The 20,880-nt window shown below is 41.4% G+C and overlaps 1 protein-coding gene across 1 annotated transcript; it reads right to left on the reverse strand.

The window, feature by feature from the left end:
• Positions 1-1,193: 1,193 nt before the first annotated feature.
• LOC117470413 (extracellular calcium-sensing receptor-like) lies at positions 1,194-17,579 on the reverse strand. Its single transcript, XM_034115186.1, has 9 exons — positions 17,570-17,579; positions 5,262-5,437; positions 4,790-5,135; positions 3,974-4,261; positions 3,079-3,630; positions 2,761-2,982; positions 2,277-2,400; positions 1,700-2,172; positions 1,194-1,619 (listed from the first exon to the last, which is right to left on the reverse strand). Exons 1-9 carry the CDS (start codon positions 17,570-17,572, stop codon positions 1,194-1,196), a joined length of 2,610 nt encoding a protein of 869 aa, XP_033971077.1. The 5' UTR covers positions 17,573-17,579.
• Positions 17,580-20,880: the final 3,301 nt, after the last annotated feature.

Below are 20,880 nucleotides of genomic sequence, written 5' to 3' on the forward strand. Positions count from 1 at the left end.
CAGACATCTGGCTCTGGTAGTAGTTGTGTTTTATTTCCAATCATAATTAAAATAAACATATTTTCTATTTGAACATTGTACATAAATAAAAATGTACTTTTCTCCTCACTTAAATAATTTACTGTATTTGGTTCAATGAAAATTACAATACATAAATATGACTCTTAACCATGGATGAGATGTGCTCCCCTTATTCTAACAATCTAATAAATTATAACTTTTAAATTATAAATCAAATTGCAGTTCAAATATACGCAACAATAACTTCAAAAACTGTGTGAGGAAGCGCACACACTCCCTCACTAACATTTTGGCTTAACAATTTGTTTGTTAAGAAAGGTAGTACATGTTTCTTCAGAGTTGTCTTATTTTCAGTTAAAGTTATAAAAACAGTTTACATAGAAAAACTAGTAAAGTGCATCTAAATTAATTTGTCAGTCTGTAAAACACACAATCACAAAGTAATCACCATTTCCTTTGTTCAGACCTGGAAGCCATTTTGTGTCACTGCTCAAAGGGGGAGCACGCCTCCAAAGTACTCCTTATATGTGCCGTATGAGTAAGCGGAGTCTTGGACGTGATTGGTCAGGAAATGTGTGATTTTATGAGTGTCAATTAGGTTAAAAACTATCCGTTTTAAGCAGAACTTGTTGTTTTTGAAGGTACAATGTTTATGTTGATGCAATTATGAATTTACTTAAGCCTTTAGGATTGTATTAAATGTAGACCACAGTGTTTAATTTTGTATTTAACCCTTCACTCTTTCAGAACCATGACCTGATTGGCCAGGTTGGATTGGGAAGGTGGGCAGTCTCCTATAAATGTGGTTGGGAAGAGAGGGGAAAGGGGATTTGGTGTTTGTTCCTTGCTGGTGAACGCAGCACCAGGCATGCAGTTTTTGTTTCTGTGGAATAATGTGGAAGGCTAAGAATAAAAAGCCTGTCTATTTTTTGCAAGAAAACCCTCTCTCCACGTATCGTTCTTTCACCTGCACCTCACTTTGTAACAAACTGTCAATATTTGGATCATTATGATATCAGATGTTAAGCATTAATCAAAAGTACTTAAGCAGGGTTTGCCTTATTTTATTTCCAGCATGAATCTTAAGTTCTCTGACAACAGAGATATATTTGTTTGAAATCGGTTACTTATACATGTACAATTTTAGCAACACATACACGTACAGTTAATATTTATCTTTGCATCATATTTTTCTTGCTGTTTTTTTCTGGTTCCAGTACTATGATATAGCACTTTGGAGCAAAAATGCAAAAAAGGACACCAAAAGCTGAGGCTAAAATAGCAAAAATATGGACGGCCACAGTATATTTCCCAGCTGTGCTCACATAAACTGGAATAAATGTAATCCACACTGCGAAGAATATCAACATGCTGAAGGTGATGAACTTTGCCTCATTGAAATTGTCAGGCAGCTTTCGAGCAAAAAATGCCATTAGGAGGCACATGCAGGCCAAGATGCTGATGTATCCAAGAACACACCAAAAGCCAATCTCTGAGCCAGTCACACACTCAATGATGATGACAGCACTGTGATCTGTGTTGTTGTTGTTGTTGGCATGAGGTGGACTGGTGAGCAGCCAGATAAAACAGATTATAACCTGAGTGGAGGGAAAAAGAGGATGTTGATTTGAATTCGACATTTACATTTTCAAAATTGACTTATGGAAAGTGTTTGTACCTGAACAACTGTTCCTAAAAGCACACTGGCTCTCTGTTGCGTGGGTCCAAACCACTTCATAGCATTACTTACTGGCAGTGTAGACCTGAAAGCCATTAGGACCACTACTGTCTTGGCCAGGAGGCATGAAATGCAGAGGGCAAAACTGATCCCAAACGCTGGGTATCTGATACGGCAAAGCCAGTCTGAAGGCTCACCAATAAACAACAGGCCAACAAGGAAGCACACAGCAAGAAACACCAAGAGAAGGAAGCTTAGTTCCATATTGTTGGCACGAACCAATGGTGTTTCTTTGTACTTGAAGAATATGGCAAGAATGGAGAGGGAAACACACGCTCCGAGTACAGATACAACACACAGCACAATACCCATTAACTCATGGTAAGACAAGTACTCAATAGTCTTTGGGATGCAAAGATCTCTGGCTTTATTGGGCCACGTGTCCTCTGAGCAGCGTGAGCACTCTAAAGAATCTGTAGGCGGTAGAAAACAACACTTTTTTAGTTTAAAGAAGTCATTTTCAGAAACAAGCGTCAAGAAAGGAGAAAAGGTGATAACAGCCAGAACACCAACGCACCAGTATTATTACTGACTTCTCCCTCAGCACAGGGGACACAGTCAAAACAGCAGATGGGTTCCCCCTTTCTCCTGGCGATGCGGGAACCTGGAGGACAACTGACACTGCACACAGACTGGAAAGCCTGAAAGGCAAAGCTCAGAAAGACACACATTTTAAAACATATTCAGCAGGGTCTAACAGTTGTTATGCAAGGATCCAATTATGATACAGACTAAAAGGCATATCACTTCAGCTACAAAATATCAGATTACAATAACATAACAGTCAAAATCTTGGTGTTAAAAATTGATGGTGTTAATGTCTGCAACATTCATTTGCAATTGATGTCACTTTCAACTTGAAGGTGACCTTTTCTCCTTCTTGATTAACAATAAAGTATATTGCACACAAATAAGAACACATTAGCTGTTGTGTTAATCAAAACTACATACAACAACCTAAGAGGTGAACATGGTCTCAAGCCTGTTTTTAGAGAACACACCTGCTTTCCAACAGGCCATTGAATCACTGACTCATTTAAGACCAGGCTGCGTCCATCAGGCGTGGAGGCATCATAGAAACCTACTTTGACCAAATGTAGAGAACCGTCAGGCCTCCTTTGCCAGTTCATGAGATCATAATAAGCAATGGGGTCACCATTTTCATCAAAATTGACTTTCTCCCCAAGTGCAGAGAAATTTGCACGCTTCATGTAGTGAATGAGCTGAGGGAGGAACGGAAATAGGTTATCTAAACACAAACTATAGTGCATTTGACTTTTTACTTTTCAAATAAATGCTTAGGCTACAATTAGTCTCACCTGCCAAGGTTTAACATTCTTTAAGTCTGCGCAAGTGCGATTAAGGAAAGGCCCCTGTCCGACTTTGCAGTTACTCATATCTTCCAAAGCATGCGCTACCAAATACACAGACTTGTAAACATTATATGACACTCTTAGCTGTGTAACATCTGAATAAGGAGAGTAAACATCTTTTAAATCCTCTGTCCCTTTACATAGCAATCTGTTGAGGTGGTCGACACCACCATGAGAGTGGTTGTTCACTGATCCGTTCAATCTGCAGTTAAACAATTCCTCCCAAAATTCTGCCAAGAAAGCTGATTCATTAATATTGGATGGTCGGACACTGGTGAGGTGCTGTTTCAGACCTGGAATTACATCTGCTCTCTGGATGGCAAAACCTAGTGTTCCTGTTAGCAGATCTCCAAACTTTTCCCAGAGTGATTTAGCAGTGGCCCAAGCTTCACTTGCGATCCACTGCAGGCTGGTGATATTCCGATATCGGACTTCTCTCAGAATGCCCTGCATCTCTGACTCACTACTGAAGTTAATGATGACCTTTGAGGATGACATCTGCAGTAAAAAACATCCAGGTGAAAGTGAATGTTTAATACAATAATGAAATGTCATTTCATTATTGTAAGTAATGGTTTCTTGGATCTCCTACACCAAAATAGTTCAAGGTACAGAAAAGCACTGATCTATGAATAGACATATTATTTAACTTAAAGGTTGCGTCGAATATGTATATAAACAAGCCAAAATAAATTGTTTTTGTATAACACAGAGAGCAATTTAACTACAATGTTGGTTTTGGAAGGTAATATAAATGACTTAACATTAACAAAGTATTTGTTGCAGGTGATCAAGCTATTTCGTCTATATGAATGAAAACTATGCTTTTACCAAGAATTACCTGAATAACATCCAGAAGCTCATCTAGAGCCTGCTGACTCAGGCCCACAGGGTAGAAGTGAGTGTAGGAAGCACACACACCATACTTCACAGACTCCTTCAGGAAAAGCTGAATGGCAAAGCGAGCATAATCAGATTCCACACCAATGACCCCGACCCAGGTCCAGCCAAAATAGCTAACCAGCCGGGCCAGGGCTCTGATCTGGAAGGCATCACTGGGCATGGTGCGCATGAAAGTGGGAAACTCCTTTTGGTTACTCAGACAGCTGCACGATGCAAAATAGCTCACCTGGTATAGAAAACATGGATTACGTTCTGCACACTCACCGACCATCTGTTCAATAAGAATCACATTTCAACAAACAATACCACCGTATTTAAAAGTTTTCAATGGGACAACATTTTCCAGAACAACGGGCCTAATTACACAATTGAGGGAGACTTGAAGACTATAAATGTAGATAAAAATATTCTGAATGTTGTACTATTCAAAAAAATACAAACGCAATTTATTAACACTAAAATCATAATATTAGTAGAATAAAAAATTAAGTATTTAAAACTTGAATGTTAACAGCAAAAATCCTTGTGCATGTACCACCACATTTTGTTAAATTAAAAATATGTTGAATGATTAGGTTACTTCCTGTGGATTGAAAAAAATTAACCATTCTCAAAAAGAGAAAAGGAAAAAAGGGATCTTCTCTTAAAAGTTGACATTTGGAAAAGCATAACCATAAAAGAAGCCATAAAATATAGATTTAACATGGCAAAAACACATATTAGCACAATAAAAGTGACTTTAAGGCAGTCTCACCAGTGGGATATGGAAAGAACCCAAGGTTTTTAGCAGAGCCATAGACACTCCAGAGGCAGCATCTCCTATGATTACCGGGGACACAGTTTGTGCCGCAGCACAGCTTAAATTATAATGACTGTTTCTTTCTAGACCTTTGTCCCTGTTCACACTCTCAGCTCTGGTGCCCACGTCTGGCTGGCCATTCACCAACAGCAGGGCTGCACTCAGAGACACAGGTATGTCATCACAGCTGTCACGGATGTGGAACCCCAGCTTCAGGTGTGGCAGGAGGTCGCTGCGATGGTTGATCTCTTTGATTGCAAAAGTCATAGCCAGCATCCAGCGCAAGGCACGAGAGCTGAAACTGTACAGGAATAAAAGCAGTTCATCACGCAGCACAAATATATATATTAAAATATACACATATACACATATTCAATAATAATAATATGTACTGCACCAGACAACAAACAATCAAATATTCACTCACTACTTATACGTAATAGGCGTCGGTTTTGTTTTGTATTTTGGAAGGGAAGACACAGGGCTGTAGTGTAAAGGGAATAAACCCCCTATAACGACATCTCCTTCTTCGTACAGACTGTTTTTCCCCTCTTCCCCCAAGAAAACACAGTTATCCAGGCCAGCAGCTAAACAATGTTGGCCCTGAAATAGAAAAAGAAACATAAGAAGCTTTGCAGCTAGCATTGCCATAGCTGAATATACAAGGAATAGCTTCCCTTTCTGGTAACGTTAGCAGTATGGTGTTTCAGGACTCAGCTGATTTATAAACTGCAGTGTGCACACATGAATCTGAGGGTACCGCCCAAATAAAGTAATCAATGTGTCATTACAGTTAACGCCGACATTTATGAATAATCCAAAAGTCTTTCTATTTGTGTGTTGGAGGCATTAGATAAAACCCCCTTTTGGGTTGATTCATTATGAATGAATGCATAATTGACCAGTATTGGATGAGTTTAGAAATTAAATGTTTTTGATATCTAATACATGTATATTGAATTATTGTAATTGACAAATTATTCAAATAATCTTAATCCTCTCATTGTGTTTGAGTTTTATTTCTTAATAAATAAATGTTTAAAACATTGTTTTAAATTAAAACCCCATTTCTCTGTTCACTGGAACATTTTAAATGTTTTTGGGTCACCATGGACACCATGGAGTTAAATCGACAACGTTTTTTCTGTGGAAAATGTCTTAATGAGAGCTTAAATCCATTATCATTTTCCTCTTACATCATTTATTTTTCAGTCTTTGTTAACTCCCTTTAGTAAATCAGGCGGAGCTGCTGATGTCCAATCCAGTCACACTCTGTCATCAATAAGATGTAACACATAGGTGACAAAGTGTTTATAACTTGTCTCATGTATTGCTCTCTTTCTCTCTCTCTCTCTCTCTGTCTATTGGGATGTGTAATATGAATCGACTTGTGTTATTTCACTTGCTTTACTCTCAATGTGTCCTAACTCTAATGTATACCCCAATATCCAGCAACCCCTCGCCACCATTTTCAGCCAAAGTATGCAAACTCCAAAACAGTTTTGAGCCAGGCTTTGTGGCCAAAGGTGACTATATAATTGGAGGGATCTTCCCCCTTCACTATAACCAGGAGATGCCAGACCTGAACTGCACCTACAGGCCACCACCAGTAAAATGCAATGGGTGAGTTTTGATTGATGTGGAAACCTTAGTGTGAGTATATAACTTGTGTATGAAACATTGTATGCAACTAACATTCATGTTTTATTGAATGATTAAGCAGAATATACTTGTATTGAACAGGTTTTAGTATTCATTGATAATTGAGCGTGACATGTTAGAAAACATTGATATGGTGTTAGCTTGAATTAAATGCACTTTTAGTTTAAGTTAGTTTAAAAAACATATTTTTATCAATAGAGACACGCATAAACTGACTTTCACATTTTTTATTTCTTTATTTTTGAGGGTGGGTAATTACCTAATCATCTATGCAATGATTTAAAGAAGAATCATAGAAAGATATGTATTTTGATACTTTTTATATTTCGAAAATTATTATTTGCTCTATATTACAAAAATATATAAATTTTTAATAACGTAGTGCAGCATTTGAACAATGTCTCTATTTTCCCCTAAATAAGTTAAAATGTACATTGGTCTTTCATAATAACATAGTGTAAATTATAGGGAACTTATTAAAGAAGCTTGACCCGAAAAGAAATATATTTTTAAAGACATATCCGGGCAACATATTAGAAAAATAATGAGAACATGCGGACAAAGCAAAAATAAACTGATCAGTTATTTTATCACAAGAACCAAGATGCAAAGTAAACATTTAAAATAACTTAAAATTAACATAATCTCTGCCTTTAATTGTGCCTTTTTTTTACACACAATAAGTTTGAATGTGTATTTTGTGTGCATCTGTGATGTGTTTCTTGTGTGCACCTGTGTCTGTTTGGCTGCAGATTTGATCCCAGGGCTTTCCGCTGGGCTCAGACTATGAGGTTGGCAGTGGAGGAGATAAACCAGAGTGCAGAGCTATTGCCCAATTACACACTTGGGTACAACATATTTGATTCATGTGCATATCCACTGACTGGCCAGAGGGCTGCTATGGCTGTGTTGAATGGGCAGAGTGAGGATGACTCTCCCACGTGCAGCGGTAACTCCCCACTCCTCGCTGTGATCGGGGAATCTGGTTCTGCTCAATCTATTGTGGTGTCAAGAATCCTGCAACCATTCAGAATCCCAATGGTAATGATTTTTTCTTTTATCTGTAATCCCACCAACAGTTTATTTTTTTTACTATACTCTTTTTTTATCCTTCTTCAAACAGATCAGTTACTTTTCTTCATGTGCATGTTTTACTGACAAAAAAAACTATCCCACCTTCTTCAGAGTAATCCCCAACGATGATTATCAGGTGAGAGTTTGGCCTAGGTTGTTGATCATTATTCAGTGAAAAAAAAAAGAAGAATATTATTCGAATTTAGTCTGTAAAATGTTCTTTATGTGTGTGTTTTGAACCAAGTGTAACTCTTTCCTGTTGAATGTAGGTGAAAGCCATTGCTCAGCTGCTGGTACGCTTCAACTTCACTTGGGTGGGGTTGGTGCGAGGAGACCATGAATACGGGCGCTTCGCTGTGCAAGGTTTGCTGAGAGAATTACAGGGTACCAAAGTGTGTGTAGCGTACCAAGAAATGATACCTCTCCTCTACAATCGCAAGAGGGCTCTGGAGATCTTGCAGGTAGATGCCAGGTTGTATAGTATTAGAGAGCTCTAATCACACACAGATAACTTTACATTCTGATTACACATCAATGCCAGTCCCTACATCGAAAACAACATTATTTTTTTCATAACAAAGCGACAAACAAGTAGATAGGGTTTATTAGCAGGCACTGCTGTTCTTTTAAAAGCAAATATATAATGAGTCTTTCTTTAACCTACTTTATTTTTTCTTGTCCTTTCCTTGTGATATAAATTCCTCCATCATTGTTTGCCTTGTCTGTGAAGGTGATGCGTAGCTCTACTGCAAAAGTGGTGGTGGTATTTTCAGCTGAGGGGGAGATGACGCCTTTCTTGAGAGACTATATGACACAGAATATCACTGGAATCCAGTGGGTTGCCAGTGAAGCGTGGGTCACAGCATCCATCTTTACAGCCAGTGAGTATTACCCCTACCTAGGGGGCACCATCGGGTTTGGCATCAGAAAAGGTCAAATCTCCGGACTCAGTGACTACCTGCAGACAGTCAACCCTCAAATGTATCTTGATAATACTCTAGTTAAGGAGCTGTGGGAGGCCCTGTATGGTTGTGACCCTTCTCTGTCGTCTGGATCCCCGTTGCTTTCATGCTCAGGACAGGAGACCCTGTTAGAGCAGCATTCAGCCTACATTAATACATCCAGCCCTAGAGTGGCCTATAACGTCTATAAGGCTGTGTATGCAATTGCTCATTCCCTGCACAACCTTCTTCTCTGTCAACCGGGCAGTGGCCCTTTCCAAAACAACTCATGTGCTCAAAGCAACAACGTATACCCCTGGCAGGTATATCTAAATGTTCTTACAGTAATTTCACTTTAACAGTTTTTTTTTCATAATTCATATTTCATATTATCTTTTGGTTTTCAAGCTCCAGCACTACCTCCAGGAAGTGACATTTAACATTGCCGGGGAAGAAGTGAACTTTGACCTAAAGGGTGACTCTATACCTTATTATGACATTCTCAACTGGCAGAGAGGCATGGGCGGGAACATTGAATTTGTCAACGTGGGGTTGTTTGATGGAACCAAGCCTGCCGGAGAGGAGCTGTTAATCCAGGAGGACAGGATCATGTGGGCAGGGCATCAGAGTGAGGCAAGCTGCTCACACTGTGTTTTTACCTTCATCAGATCCCAGCTTTTGAAGTTCTGTAGGTTTAGGTGGAGGTAAGTCAGGTGACCAGGACAAGCTGGATCAGATGTGAGTCCCTTTGCATTACAGTGAAAATTAATTGAAAGCCCGCCATACAGTGTGATGTGTTTTGTGATTAAATGCTTCACAGTATAATCCTTCTGGTAGAATTCTTCTCAAATAAAAATAAATAGTATTCAAAGCTACACATTCTTGTTTAGCTTACGGATAATAACCCTGTCCCCAGTGTGAAAAGTACATCTACACCTCCACTGTTTTCCACACTTATATAAAATGCCACAATATGAAAAATGCGCATCACAATTTTCAAGAGTTTTCATTTCTGCATCAGCTAGTTGCTTGTAAATTCTAAGCATTGCTCTAAGCAACAAAAATAATGCAAAGCTCTTCAATAGGCAGTGATGTTCAATAGAAAAATAAGAACTTTTTTTCCGATTTAAATAGCTAGAACCAGCTAAATCTGACAATTCAGTTATCAAAGCTGTCTTTATTTTGTTTTTAAAAGGCCTTATCAAGGAACTGACTAAATATGTTGGCACACTGCAGAGCTGAAAGCCATTGTTTACTTCCTATAGGTGCCTATGTCTGTATGCAGCACCAGCTGTCTTCCAGGGTCCCGGAAAGCTGTCCGTCGTGGGGAGCCTGTCTGCTGCTTTGACTGTGTACCATGTGACAGCGGCAAAATTAGCAATCAGACAAGTGAGTTTAAAATCTTGAAATAAAATAATCACAATGTAATTCTTGTATTTCACTACCAACATGTTATATTTGATTATTTTCCCTTTAGATTCCATAGAGTGCACATTTTGTCCTGATGACTTCTGGTCAAATATTGACAGAACCGTCTGCATCCTCAAGATAGTGGAGTTCTTGGCCTATGATTCCTTGGGTATAGCCCTGACAGTGATCTCTGTGGTGGGTGCCAGCCTCACTATAGCTGTCTTTGCGGTCTTTTTTCTACCATAGAAACACAGCCATCGTCCGTGTAAATAACTCTGTACTCAGCTTCTTCATCCTCTTTGCTCTGACTCTGTGTTTCCTGTGTTCCCTGGTGTTCATTGGAGAGCCAACATATTGGTCCTGTATGCTGAGACACACTATTTTTAGTATAACGTTTTCATTTTGCATCTCCTGTATTCTGGGGAAGACCCTGGTGGTGTTGGCTGCTTTCACTGCCACCAGACCAGGGGACAACATCATGAAGTGGCTGGGGCCCAAGCAGCAGAGGGCCATTATTTTCATTTGCACTGTAATTCAAGTGGTTATCTGTGCTGCCTGGCTCATTGAGTCTCCCCCTTTTCCATCCCGAAATACACAATACGAAATTTCGAAGATCATACTGGAGTGCAGCGTAGGTTCCAGTCTTGCATTCTGGTGTGTTCTGGGATACATTGGTCTACAGGCCTGCCTGTGCTTTATACTGGCTTTTCTAGCACGTAAACTGCCTGGCAATTTCAACGAGGCCAAGGTCATCACTTTTAGCATGCTGATATTTTGTGCTGTGTGGCTATCATTCGTCCCTGCTTATATCAGCTCTCCTGGGAAATATGCTGATGCAGTGGAGTCATTTGCCATTCTGGCTTCGAGCTTTGGCTTGTTGTTCTGCCTGTTTGCTCCAAAGTGTTTCATTATTTTACTAAAGCCAGAGAAAAATACAAGACAGCACCTAATGGAAAAATAAAAGTATCTTATCACAAGTTGAAATGTATTTGAAATCATATTCAATGTATGACATTGTTATTATTATTATAATTATTATTATAATAATTATTATATTTAATTATGAACTTCACGTTATTATTGACTGTATATATGTATAATACTTATTTATTGCAGCTTAGCAACCATAGTGCATTGTACAAGGAAATAATCAACTTTAATGAGAAGGAGCATATTACTGTAATGTATAGAATAAATAAAGATATTTATTAAATAAGCAAAGAGCTTTAGTGGTGAATATTCATTGGAATTGTTTAGGCTGAATTTCTTGGGAAAATATTGTCTACTGATCTTGTACCTTGCTAAACCTGTGAGCTTTAGTTTTAGATTGATCCATGGTCAATGTTTAATGGTTTTGTACAAACCAGTCAAGAAAACCAATAATACTTAAGTAAATATGTATTAAACTGCTGCTAAAAGACTAACATTTGCATAATATAATGTGTGGGATTTTTCTGTGCATAATCGGGGATTGCCTCATCTTTTTATACCGAACTGTTATTGATGATTCTGCAACAGTGTGTGTTTTGACTTTCTTCTTTTTACTGGGAAGCACACTGATTGATACAAAAAAAAAGAAGGAAATAATAAAGAATAAAATATGGAAAGTAATATTTAAATAATCCAGGCCTAGAGTCTTTAAAATCATCCTCCAACACATTAAGAAAGAGCCTAACCTCAAAGGAGGAGGATAAATCGGGAATCTGTGTTTTAAGTAAAACAGTTGCAGTCTTTAACCTGTTAAGCACCAAGCCTGTTTTTCATGTTTCAGGCTCGAAAATGACATGCCCAAAACAAATGACTACAACTTAACTTCTAAAAGGGTTATATGAATAATTTATTTTATCAAAGCAAGGTTACATCTGTGAGTTGGATGTAGAAGTGTCAGAATCAATATAAATGTTTTTTATTTTAAAGAAAATTCAGATTTTACATAGTAAAAAACTGTAAATTATAGTGTCCGTCCAAAAATTATTTTGTACAGATAGTGAAAACTACCCTTGGATGATGGGTTAGTAGACTAAAAGCTTTAGGAATCCAAAGTACAACATATAATAAGTACCCTGTATCAAGATTGATGTAAAACAAGTGACATTTGACCTTTTTAGAGAGGTTTAGCCAAAACCACCCCACCTCTGAGGTGATTTGGGTGAAAATGGGTTTTTTTCTATATCTCTGGCCCCCCTTGCTCAATTTTGATGGTTGACACCTCTTTCTGACCGTTAGAGCCAAACGAATCGAAGGCGGAGGCCCACACACACACTCATTGTGAAGAGAAAACGTGGGGGCTGTGCGCATGTAAATGTGCAGCAGAGTGGAGGGACATTCTAGCTCTGGCATCTGGAAACAAAAAAGCAGTTTTATTGCTTATGGATTATCAGAAATAATTTCAAAGAGGGCACAGATACATTGGATGAACCTATGGATTAACTGCAGCATCGTTTTTTTATCGTTTTAATGCCATTGAAGACCAGTTTTGACCAAGGTAAGCCATGTTAGCGTTTCTAGCTACTTAGCTCCACATGTTATGATGTACGCTTTCGTTTATAGCGTCGCAAATGTTTATCACTGAGTGTTGAGGTTTTTTACACAGATTCAGTGTCTCCAGGACACTAAAAACGAGTGGTTGGCTGTGCATCTAGGATAAGTAATAAGGGAGTTATTGTGAGTTTAAGTGCCGTTTTAGGTTAAATCTTTTCGCTCGTGCTAGCATTGTGGGTTTTCTTTTGATTTTTTTTTTTAAAAGATCAGTTAGCTGAGTTTCTTCCCGTTACATGGATATAAAAAATTCATAGTTTTATTAAATATTAAGATTCCTTCGACGTTGTTTCCTGCAAATGACGCGTTTATCCGCCCGGTACCGGGGGGGCCGTGCGTAACAGGTTAAAAGGTTGGTGGACCCGTGCTTCTCCTAATCGTTATAACCGGCCTGCTCTCGTCTATCCCACATGCTCCACTGAGATCCAACATCTAGTTACAGGTGGCCTTTGGAACTGCCAGTCAGCTGTTCCTAAGGCTGACTTCACTTCTGGCTACGCTTCCCTGCAGTCTCTGGATTTCCTTGCTCTCACTGAGACCTGGATTACTCCATCCAACACAGCCACCCCAGCAGCTCTCTCCACAGCATATTCCTTCACCCATACACCTACACCTAGGAGGTGGCACTGGTCTCCTGCTCTCTCCCAAATGGAGCTTTTCCCTCTACCAACTACCTAACTTCACTCCTTCCACCTTTGAATTCCATGCCGTTACTGTAATGGTTAACCCATCCTATACAATTAACCATTGTTGTCCTCTACCGTCCACCAGGCGCCTTGGGAGACTTCTTGGAGGAATTAGATAATCTCCTCTCACACATCCCTGAAACTGGCCCTCCCACTGTACTTCTCGGAGACTTCAACCTCCAGACAGGGAAGATATCGGAACTAACATCTCTTCTAACCGCCTTTGCTTTCTCACTGTCTCCATCCCCACCAACTCATAAAGCTGGCAATGTCCTTGATCTCATATTCTCAAGGAACTGCACTACTTCTAACCTCTCTGTAAACCCGCTTCACACCTCGGATCACTTTTTCATTTCATTCTCTCTACCCCTCTCCAAACACAACAAACCAATCTCTTCTAATTCTGCACCTGTCCGCCGTAACCTTCGTTCCCTCTCCCCCTCAATTCTTACCTCATCCGTGCTCTCAACCCTCCCTTCCTCTGACTCGTTCCAACTCCTGCCTCCAAACTCTGCTGCAGAAACTCTCCTCTCAACACACTCTCTCTCCATAAACGTCCAGGAGCGGCACTTGGTCAGGGTCCTGAGGCATGCAGTTGGGACGCTCCTAGGCTCCTTCAGCTTCATAAAGGGACGCAAATAGCTTTCAACTGATTGCAATGTATTCCCATCTGCGGCGGGATTTGACGCTCATGGAAGCACGGCATTCGTTTGTGTCGGCGGCATTTAAAGGCAATGTGAGCGTCCATTCCCATTGGATAACGGAGAATTGTACACCCGGAAGTAAGTATTCCCCTTACTGTCGATTGATTTGACAGTAATATCTGCACTACTCATCAACTAAAAAACACCAGATTATCCTTGTTAATTACACAACATTGATTGGTTTAAATTGTGTGCAATGCTTTTGTATTTTTCCCCTTCGATTCGGAGAAACAAATATTTTTCGGAGTTTAGGATGGCAGAAGACACTACACTACCCAGAATCCCCAGCTATCGTTTAGGACTACACCATGTGCTCTGTTTGACAAACCCCGTGATTAGTTCTCAAGCTCTGTGATTGGATGTTGGAGTGGCAGTGCGCATAGTTTACACGCGTCAAACAGCACTTTGAAATGGAATGAAACCCATCAACGGCACACTATCCAAATCAAGACTCGAACGTGTCCTACCCCCCCCCACTTAGGTCACAGGCTCCTCCAACAGTGCAACACAATAAAACAGATACACAGAAAAAAGTAAAGTAAATACAAAAAGAAACATAGTAAAATAGTAAAAAGTTAAATAGTGCAATAAGAGTCTATAGACAAGTGATTGGAATATGATATATTAGACAAATAATGTCTAAGTAGCAGCCAGATGAATGTTATGGATGTTGTTTCAAAGTTTAGGTGTTTAATAGTCTTCTGGCCTGTGGGATGAAGCTGTCCCTGAGTCTGGTGGTTTTAGTCCGGATGCTGCGGTGACCTTCTATTTTCCTCCTATTTTTTCCTCCTAAGACAAAAAATGTATCTGCAGATCCCTATAAAGCATATTCATTACTCGTTATTCTCTAATTGTTCATCAAAAACTGTATATAATTGCTATTTTGCACATCCCTTTCAAGATTTCAAGATTTTCAAAGGTTTATTGAAATATCATATACACAACTACGGTGTAGTAATGCAATGATGACAAACTTGGGTCATAGGTTCCTCAACAAGAGATCTATCAATATGTGTGTACCTTCACCATTAACCTGTTAAGCCCGAGAGACCCCGGTACCGGGGCACTGCCGCAACATCTTGCAGGAAACAGTGTCTGAGGGCATGTTCATTTAATAAACTATGAATGTTTTATATCCATGTAACGGGAAGAAACTCATCTAACTGATCATTTTTTTTTTTTTTTCAAAAGAAAACCCACAATGCTAACACTGAGCCTCTGAATTAGCAACGAGCGAAAAATGCTAACAGATTACTGCACCGAAAATCACTCACAAAACCTTATTATTTATCTTTTCTCCACATCCATGACATCGATTCAAATCGTGAGGTGACACAGAATTGATGGGTACCCTCATTATCACTGAATTATATGAATTCGCAACGTTATAAGCAAAAACAGACATCAAAACAGGTGACGCTAGGTAGCTAAAAATGCTAACATTTTTACCTTGGCTCTGTAGTCTCTCCAAAGTGGTCTTCAATGGCATTAAAACGATAAAAACGCTGCTAAAGTTAATCCATAGGTTAATCCAATGTGTCTGTGTCCCTTTGAAATGATTTCTGATAATCCATAAGCAATAAAACTGCTTTTCCGTTTCCAGATGTCAAAGCTAGAGATAGGTTCACTCTGATGCAAAACTGCATGCCCGAAGCCCCCACCTTTTCTTTTCACAATGAGTGTGTGTGGGGGACTCCCCCTTCGATTCTTTTGGCTCTAACGGTCAGAAAGAGGTGTCAACCATCAAAATCGACCGAGGGGTTCCAGAGATATGGAAAATCCACCCAAATGACCCCAGAAGTGGTTTCTTTTTGCTAAATCTCTCTAAAAAGGTCAAATGTGACTTGTTTTGCATCAATCTTGATACAGGGTACTTATTATATGTTGTACTTTGGATTCCTAAAGCTTTTAGTCTACCTTACCATCATCCAAGGGTAGTTTTCACTATAAGTAAAAAAGAATTTTTGGACGGACACTATAATTTACAGTTTTTTACTGTGTAAAATCTGAATTTTCTTTAAAATAAAAAACATCTATATTGATTCTGACTTTTCTACATCCAACTCACAGGTTTATCATTACTTTGAGAAAAAAGATTATTAATGTAACCCTTTTAGAAGGGAAGATATGGTCATTTGTTCTGGGAATGTCATTTTCGAGCCTGAGACCTGAAAAACAGGCTCAGGGCTTAACAGGTTAATCCAATGTGTCTGTGTCCCTTTGAAATGATTTCTGATAATCCATGAGCAATAAAACTGCTTTTCCGTTTCTAGATGTCAGAGCTAGAGTGTAGGTTGCTCTGATGCAAAACTACATGCGCGAAGCCCCCACCTTTTTGTTGTGCAATGTTAGTGAGAGGGGAGATTCCCCTTCGATTCTATTGGCTCTAACGGTCATAAAGAGATGTCAATCACCAAAATCGACCAATGGGTTCCAGAGAAACGGTAAAACCCCCATTTCCACCCAAATCACCTCAGAGGTGGAGTTTTTTTTGCTAAACCTATCTAAAAAGGTCAAATGTCACTTGTTTTGCATCAATCTTGATACAGGGTACTTATTATATGTTGTACTTTGGATTCCTAAAGCTTTTCTTCTACCTTACCATCATCCAAGGGTAGTTTTCACTATAAGTAAAAAATAATTTTTGGACGGACACTATAATTTACAGTTTTTTACTGTGTTCAATCTGAATTTTCTTTAAAATAAAAAACATCTATATTGTTCTGACTCTTCTCCATCCAACTCACAGGTTTATCATCACTTTGAGGAAAAAGATTATTAATTTAACCCTTTTAGAAGGGAAGATATGGTCATTTGTTCTGGGAATGTCATTTTCGAGCCTGAGACCTGAAAAACAGGCTCAGGGCTAAACAGGTTAAACTGTCATATTCTGCACATTTCTTATTCTATCTACATACATCTTATAAGAGTATAATAAATATGTATAATATCGGTTAAAATAAAGCCTAATTAGTTTGTCTGTTTTGCACATCCTCCTATTAATATCTTTGTACATCCGGCACTAAACTGTTTTATTCTAGATACCATTTACAGTATCTTCTTGATATTTTCTATTCTATATTTCTATCATTGACCTTCTACTTTCCTCCTATTTTTTTTCATAAAATATAACACATTCAAAACAACCCTGTCTCCTAAAAATTACGTTCCCACAGAACTAAACTGCATTCTCAATTACGTTTAGCAAGAAACGTATTTTCTCCCACGTTACGTTTGTTATGAACGTATCTCAAATACGTTTATTTTCTACATATCTTCTAGAAACATATTTTCTCCCACATTACGTTTGTTATGAACGTACAGTATCTCAAATACGTTTATTTTCTACATATCTTCTAGAAACATATTTTCTCCCACATTACGTTTGTTATGAACGTATCTCAAATACGTTTATTTTCTACATATCTTCTAGAAACATATTTTCTCCCACTTTACGTTTGTTATATCTCTCACAGGCTCCGCCCTCTACTGGACTCTATGGGTACTACTCTCTATCATGCTGTGCGTGCTTTCACCTACTGAATTTACGTAAAACGTAGCCGGCCAATCGGGGCGAGCCTACCTGAATGCGCGCGCAGGCCCACAGTATATAAGGCGGCTCCAGCCGCCGCCCCACTATCATTTTTCTCTTCAGACGAGCTGACAACCGAAGAGTTAAATAAACGTACGAAGATTAGAAGAAACGAAAAATGGACTCACCATTACTGGAATCTCGGCCATGCCCCACCTGCCTTGGTTTGATCGCGGGCACCGATCTCCACCACCTCTGTAGAGTGTTTGGGGGACCAGGATATGGCCGAGGCGGTGCCATTCACGTTCGCCATTCCAGCGGGGCGGATGGCTCCGTTTGCCGTTGTCAGGCACTTCCGGGTTCGGTCCATGGAGGTCCACCGCCCTAGGTGATGACCATGGCGGCGGAGCGCAGCTGCTCCCAGCGGGCAGCAGGCTGGGCAGGGAGCTGAAAAGAGCTCTGCTACGCTACCGCGTGACAGGGCGACTGCAGATAAACACGGGTGTGTTGGGCATCTCGCTCATTGCTGGAGATGCCCCCACCTCGCCAGATCAGCGCGATTATTTGTAGCTTGATCGTGGCCGCCGTGTGGTATCCCGGTGAGGGATCACGCTGCATGACACTTTTCAAAAAGGACCGTGTTGATCTCCTGGGAGCCCCCGTGTTTACGGAAGGGCTCTTTGGATCGGAAAGAACACTGTCCCACACTCCCCGCCCCCTCTGTAAACTCCAGTATAGGAGCCAGCAGGTGGGCGCGTGCACGTGAGTGGAATAAACCGTAGTGCTGTCAAAGCACTGTGCGGGTTCAAGAGAGTGATGTGTGTGTGAGAAATGCATTCAGTGAAAACGATTGCATTTATCCCAGAGTAAGAGTCATCTCTCTCCACATTTCCATTTTTCACCATAATGTCCGTTTCAAAGAGATGGCAGTTGACAGAGCCGCGGCCCCACGGGAGCTGCCGCGGTGCGTTCAAGAACCTCATTAGAAAATCGGCCCCTTTTTTTCTGTGTCAGGCCCCATGCCAAAACTCCCTTTTATGGAAGGTTTGGCAGCGGAGTAGGCCACCAGAGAATACTACAGCTTCTTAGCTGTGGCTCCAAAGTCGAGTGATTTGTGTGTGTAAAATGCATTCAGTAAAAACGATTGCATTTATCCCAGAGTAAGAGTTATCTCTCTCCACATTCCACATTTCCCCATAATGTCCGTTTCAAGGAGACGGCATTATGACGACGCGCGCCCCCCCCCGTGAGAGTGGCCGCGGTGCGTTCAGGGACCTCCGCAGAAGAACAGTGCGTTACGTAGTGTAACTCTAGTTCTAAAGTGATATGTGTGTGTAAAATGCATTCAGTAAAAACGATTGCATTTATCCCAGAGTAAGAGTCATCTCTCTCCACATTCCACATTTCCCCATAATGTCCGTTTCAAGAGACGGCATTATGACGACGCGCGGCCCCCCCCCCGAGAGCGGGCCGCGGCGCGTTCATGGACAGAAGAAGCTCCGATTAATGCTTATTTCTCTAAGAGAAAACAGCATTATGGTGGAGCGCGCGCTCTCACGGGAGCATGCCGTGGTGCGTTCAGGGACCTCAGTTAAAAATCGGCCGTTTTTTTCTCTGAGTGGAAACTACATTATAGAAAAACGGCCCTTTCTGTGTCAGCCCCCCATGGGTCAAACTTCCTTTTATGGAGGGTTTGACGGCGGAGTGGGCCTCCAGAGAGTACCACAGCTTCATAGCTGCGGCTCTGCAGCTGATTGCACATCCCCTAACACAATGTTATGGGGAATGGAAAATCAGTGGTGTATTAACAGAGCGCATGGACAGGACACTGAGACTGGGTTATTCACTCCAGTTTTGCAGCATCCCTCCTCCGTTCAGAGGCAGGAGAGAAGCACATCTGTCATCCCAGGGGGAGGTTTCCTCTCAGCATGTGCACTCTCAAGTCAGAGAGAAGGGGCATTATTCCCTGTACTTCCTGGTTCCCAAGAAGACAGGAGAATTCAGGCCCATTCTGGATCTTCAATGCCTGAACCAGCACATTGCATGCAAGAAGTTCCATATGTTAACTATGAAACAGTTACTGAGACTGGTGCAGCCAGGCGATTGGTTCACAACCATCGACCTGAAGAACGCTTACTTTCATGGCGAAATTGCTCCAAGAGCACAGAAAGTATTCGCGTTTTGCCTTCCAGGGGGTAGCCTACGAGTACAACAGACTGCCGTTCGGCTACTCCCTATCCCCACGCATGTTCAGCCATGACGCTGCAACCGCTGCGGGACCATGGCATGAGGGACGACCTCATAGTTATGGCCAGGTCCAGGGAATGGGCAATACTGCACACAGCCCAATTGATCCTACACCTAACCAAGTTGGGTTGAAAAAGAAGTTGCGGTCAATTGGAAGAAGAGCTCCCCCATACCTCACCAGCAGGTAGAATATCTGGGGGTGATGCTCGATGCAGGCAGACTACGTGTCACCCTGACAGAAAGCAGACAGGCATCCCTGCTGCGGGCAGTCTGCAGGCTGCGTCAGGGGGCGACGGTGACAGCTTTGATCATCATGCAGACTTTGGGTCTCATGACGGCTGCTCACTCCGTAGTGCCACTCGGACTGCTCCATGCACGTCGCATGCAGATGTGGTTTACCGGCCTTCGTTTAGATCTTAAGACACAAACTACGTCTGGTGGCCATCCCCCCCCTCAGTAGAGAGCAACCTCCGATTCTGGGGGTCCCCAGAGAATCTGCGGAGGGGAGCTCCACTGGGGCAGGTAACCTCCTATATCACAGTCTTCACAGACGCTTCAAAGAAAAAGAAAGTGACAGGATGGGGGGGGACGTGTCTAGAAAGGGCTGTGGGTGGTTGCTGGCCTCTGGCGGCACAGCAACCTCCTGGAGCTGCAAGCAGTGATGTTGGTCCTACAGCACTGCAAACCCTTAATACAGGGCAAACAGGTGCTAGTAAGGAGCGACAACCGCACCACAGTGGCGTACATCAACAGGCAGGGCGGAGTCCGCTCAATAGCCTGGTTGACCGCAGCAGAGAACCTGTGGCTGTGGGTTTCACAGATTGTGTTGTCTCTAAGGGCTCTTCACATCCCGGGACGGGAGAACAGGGGGGCCGACCTCATGTCAAGAGGCGGACCCCTGCCAGACGAGTGGAGGCTTCACCCGGAGGTGGTGAAGCAGGTCTGGACTCAGTTCGGTAGAGCAGAGGTGGACCTGTTCGCCAATCGGCGCAACAGCCACTGTGCCCTGTGGTTCTCCCTGGCTCGGTGGGACAACCCGCCCTTGGGGGTCGACACGTTTGCACACGAGCCATGGCCAAGAAAGCTGCTTTACGCCTTTCCACCGCTGCACCTTATCCCCCCCTCCTGGAGAGGGTGAGGCGGGAACAGCTGTCAATCATCCTGGTGGCCCCAGATCGCCACCTGGCGCCGTGGTAACGCGGGGGTAACACAGATGATGGTGGGCCAGCCCTGGGCGATTCCTCAGGTCTGG

This window comes from Trematomus bernacchii, unplaced genomic scaffold, assembly GCF_902827165.1.
Source record: "Trematomus bernacchii unplaced genomic scaffold, fTreBer1.1, whole genome shotgun sequence".
In the NCBI taxonomy this organism is placed as follows: Eukaryota; Metazoa; Chordata; class Actinopteri; order Perciformes; family Nototheniidae; genus Trematomus; species Trematomus bernacchii.

Coding starts and splice junctions, on each gene's coding strand:
- LOC117470413 (XM_034115186.1), bottom strand. Junction 4,262..4,789: donor GTTCTTTCCATATCCCACTG/GTGAGACTGCCT, acceptor TTTCTATACCAG/GTGAGCTATTTTGCATCGTG. Junction 1,620..1,699: donor TTTTAGGAACAGTTGTTCAG/GTACAAACACTT, acceptor CCCTCCACTCAG/GTTATAATCTGTTTTATCTG.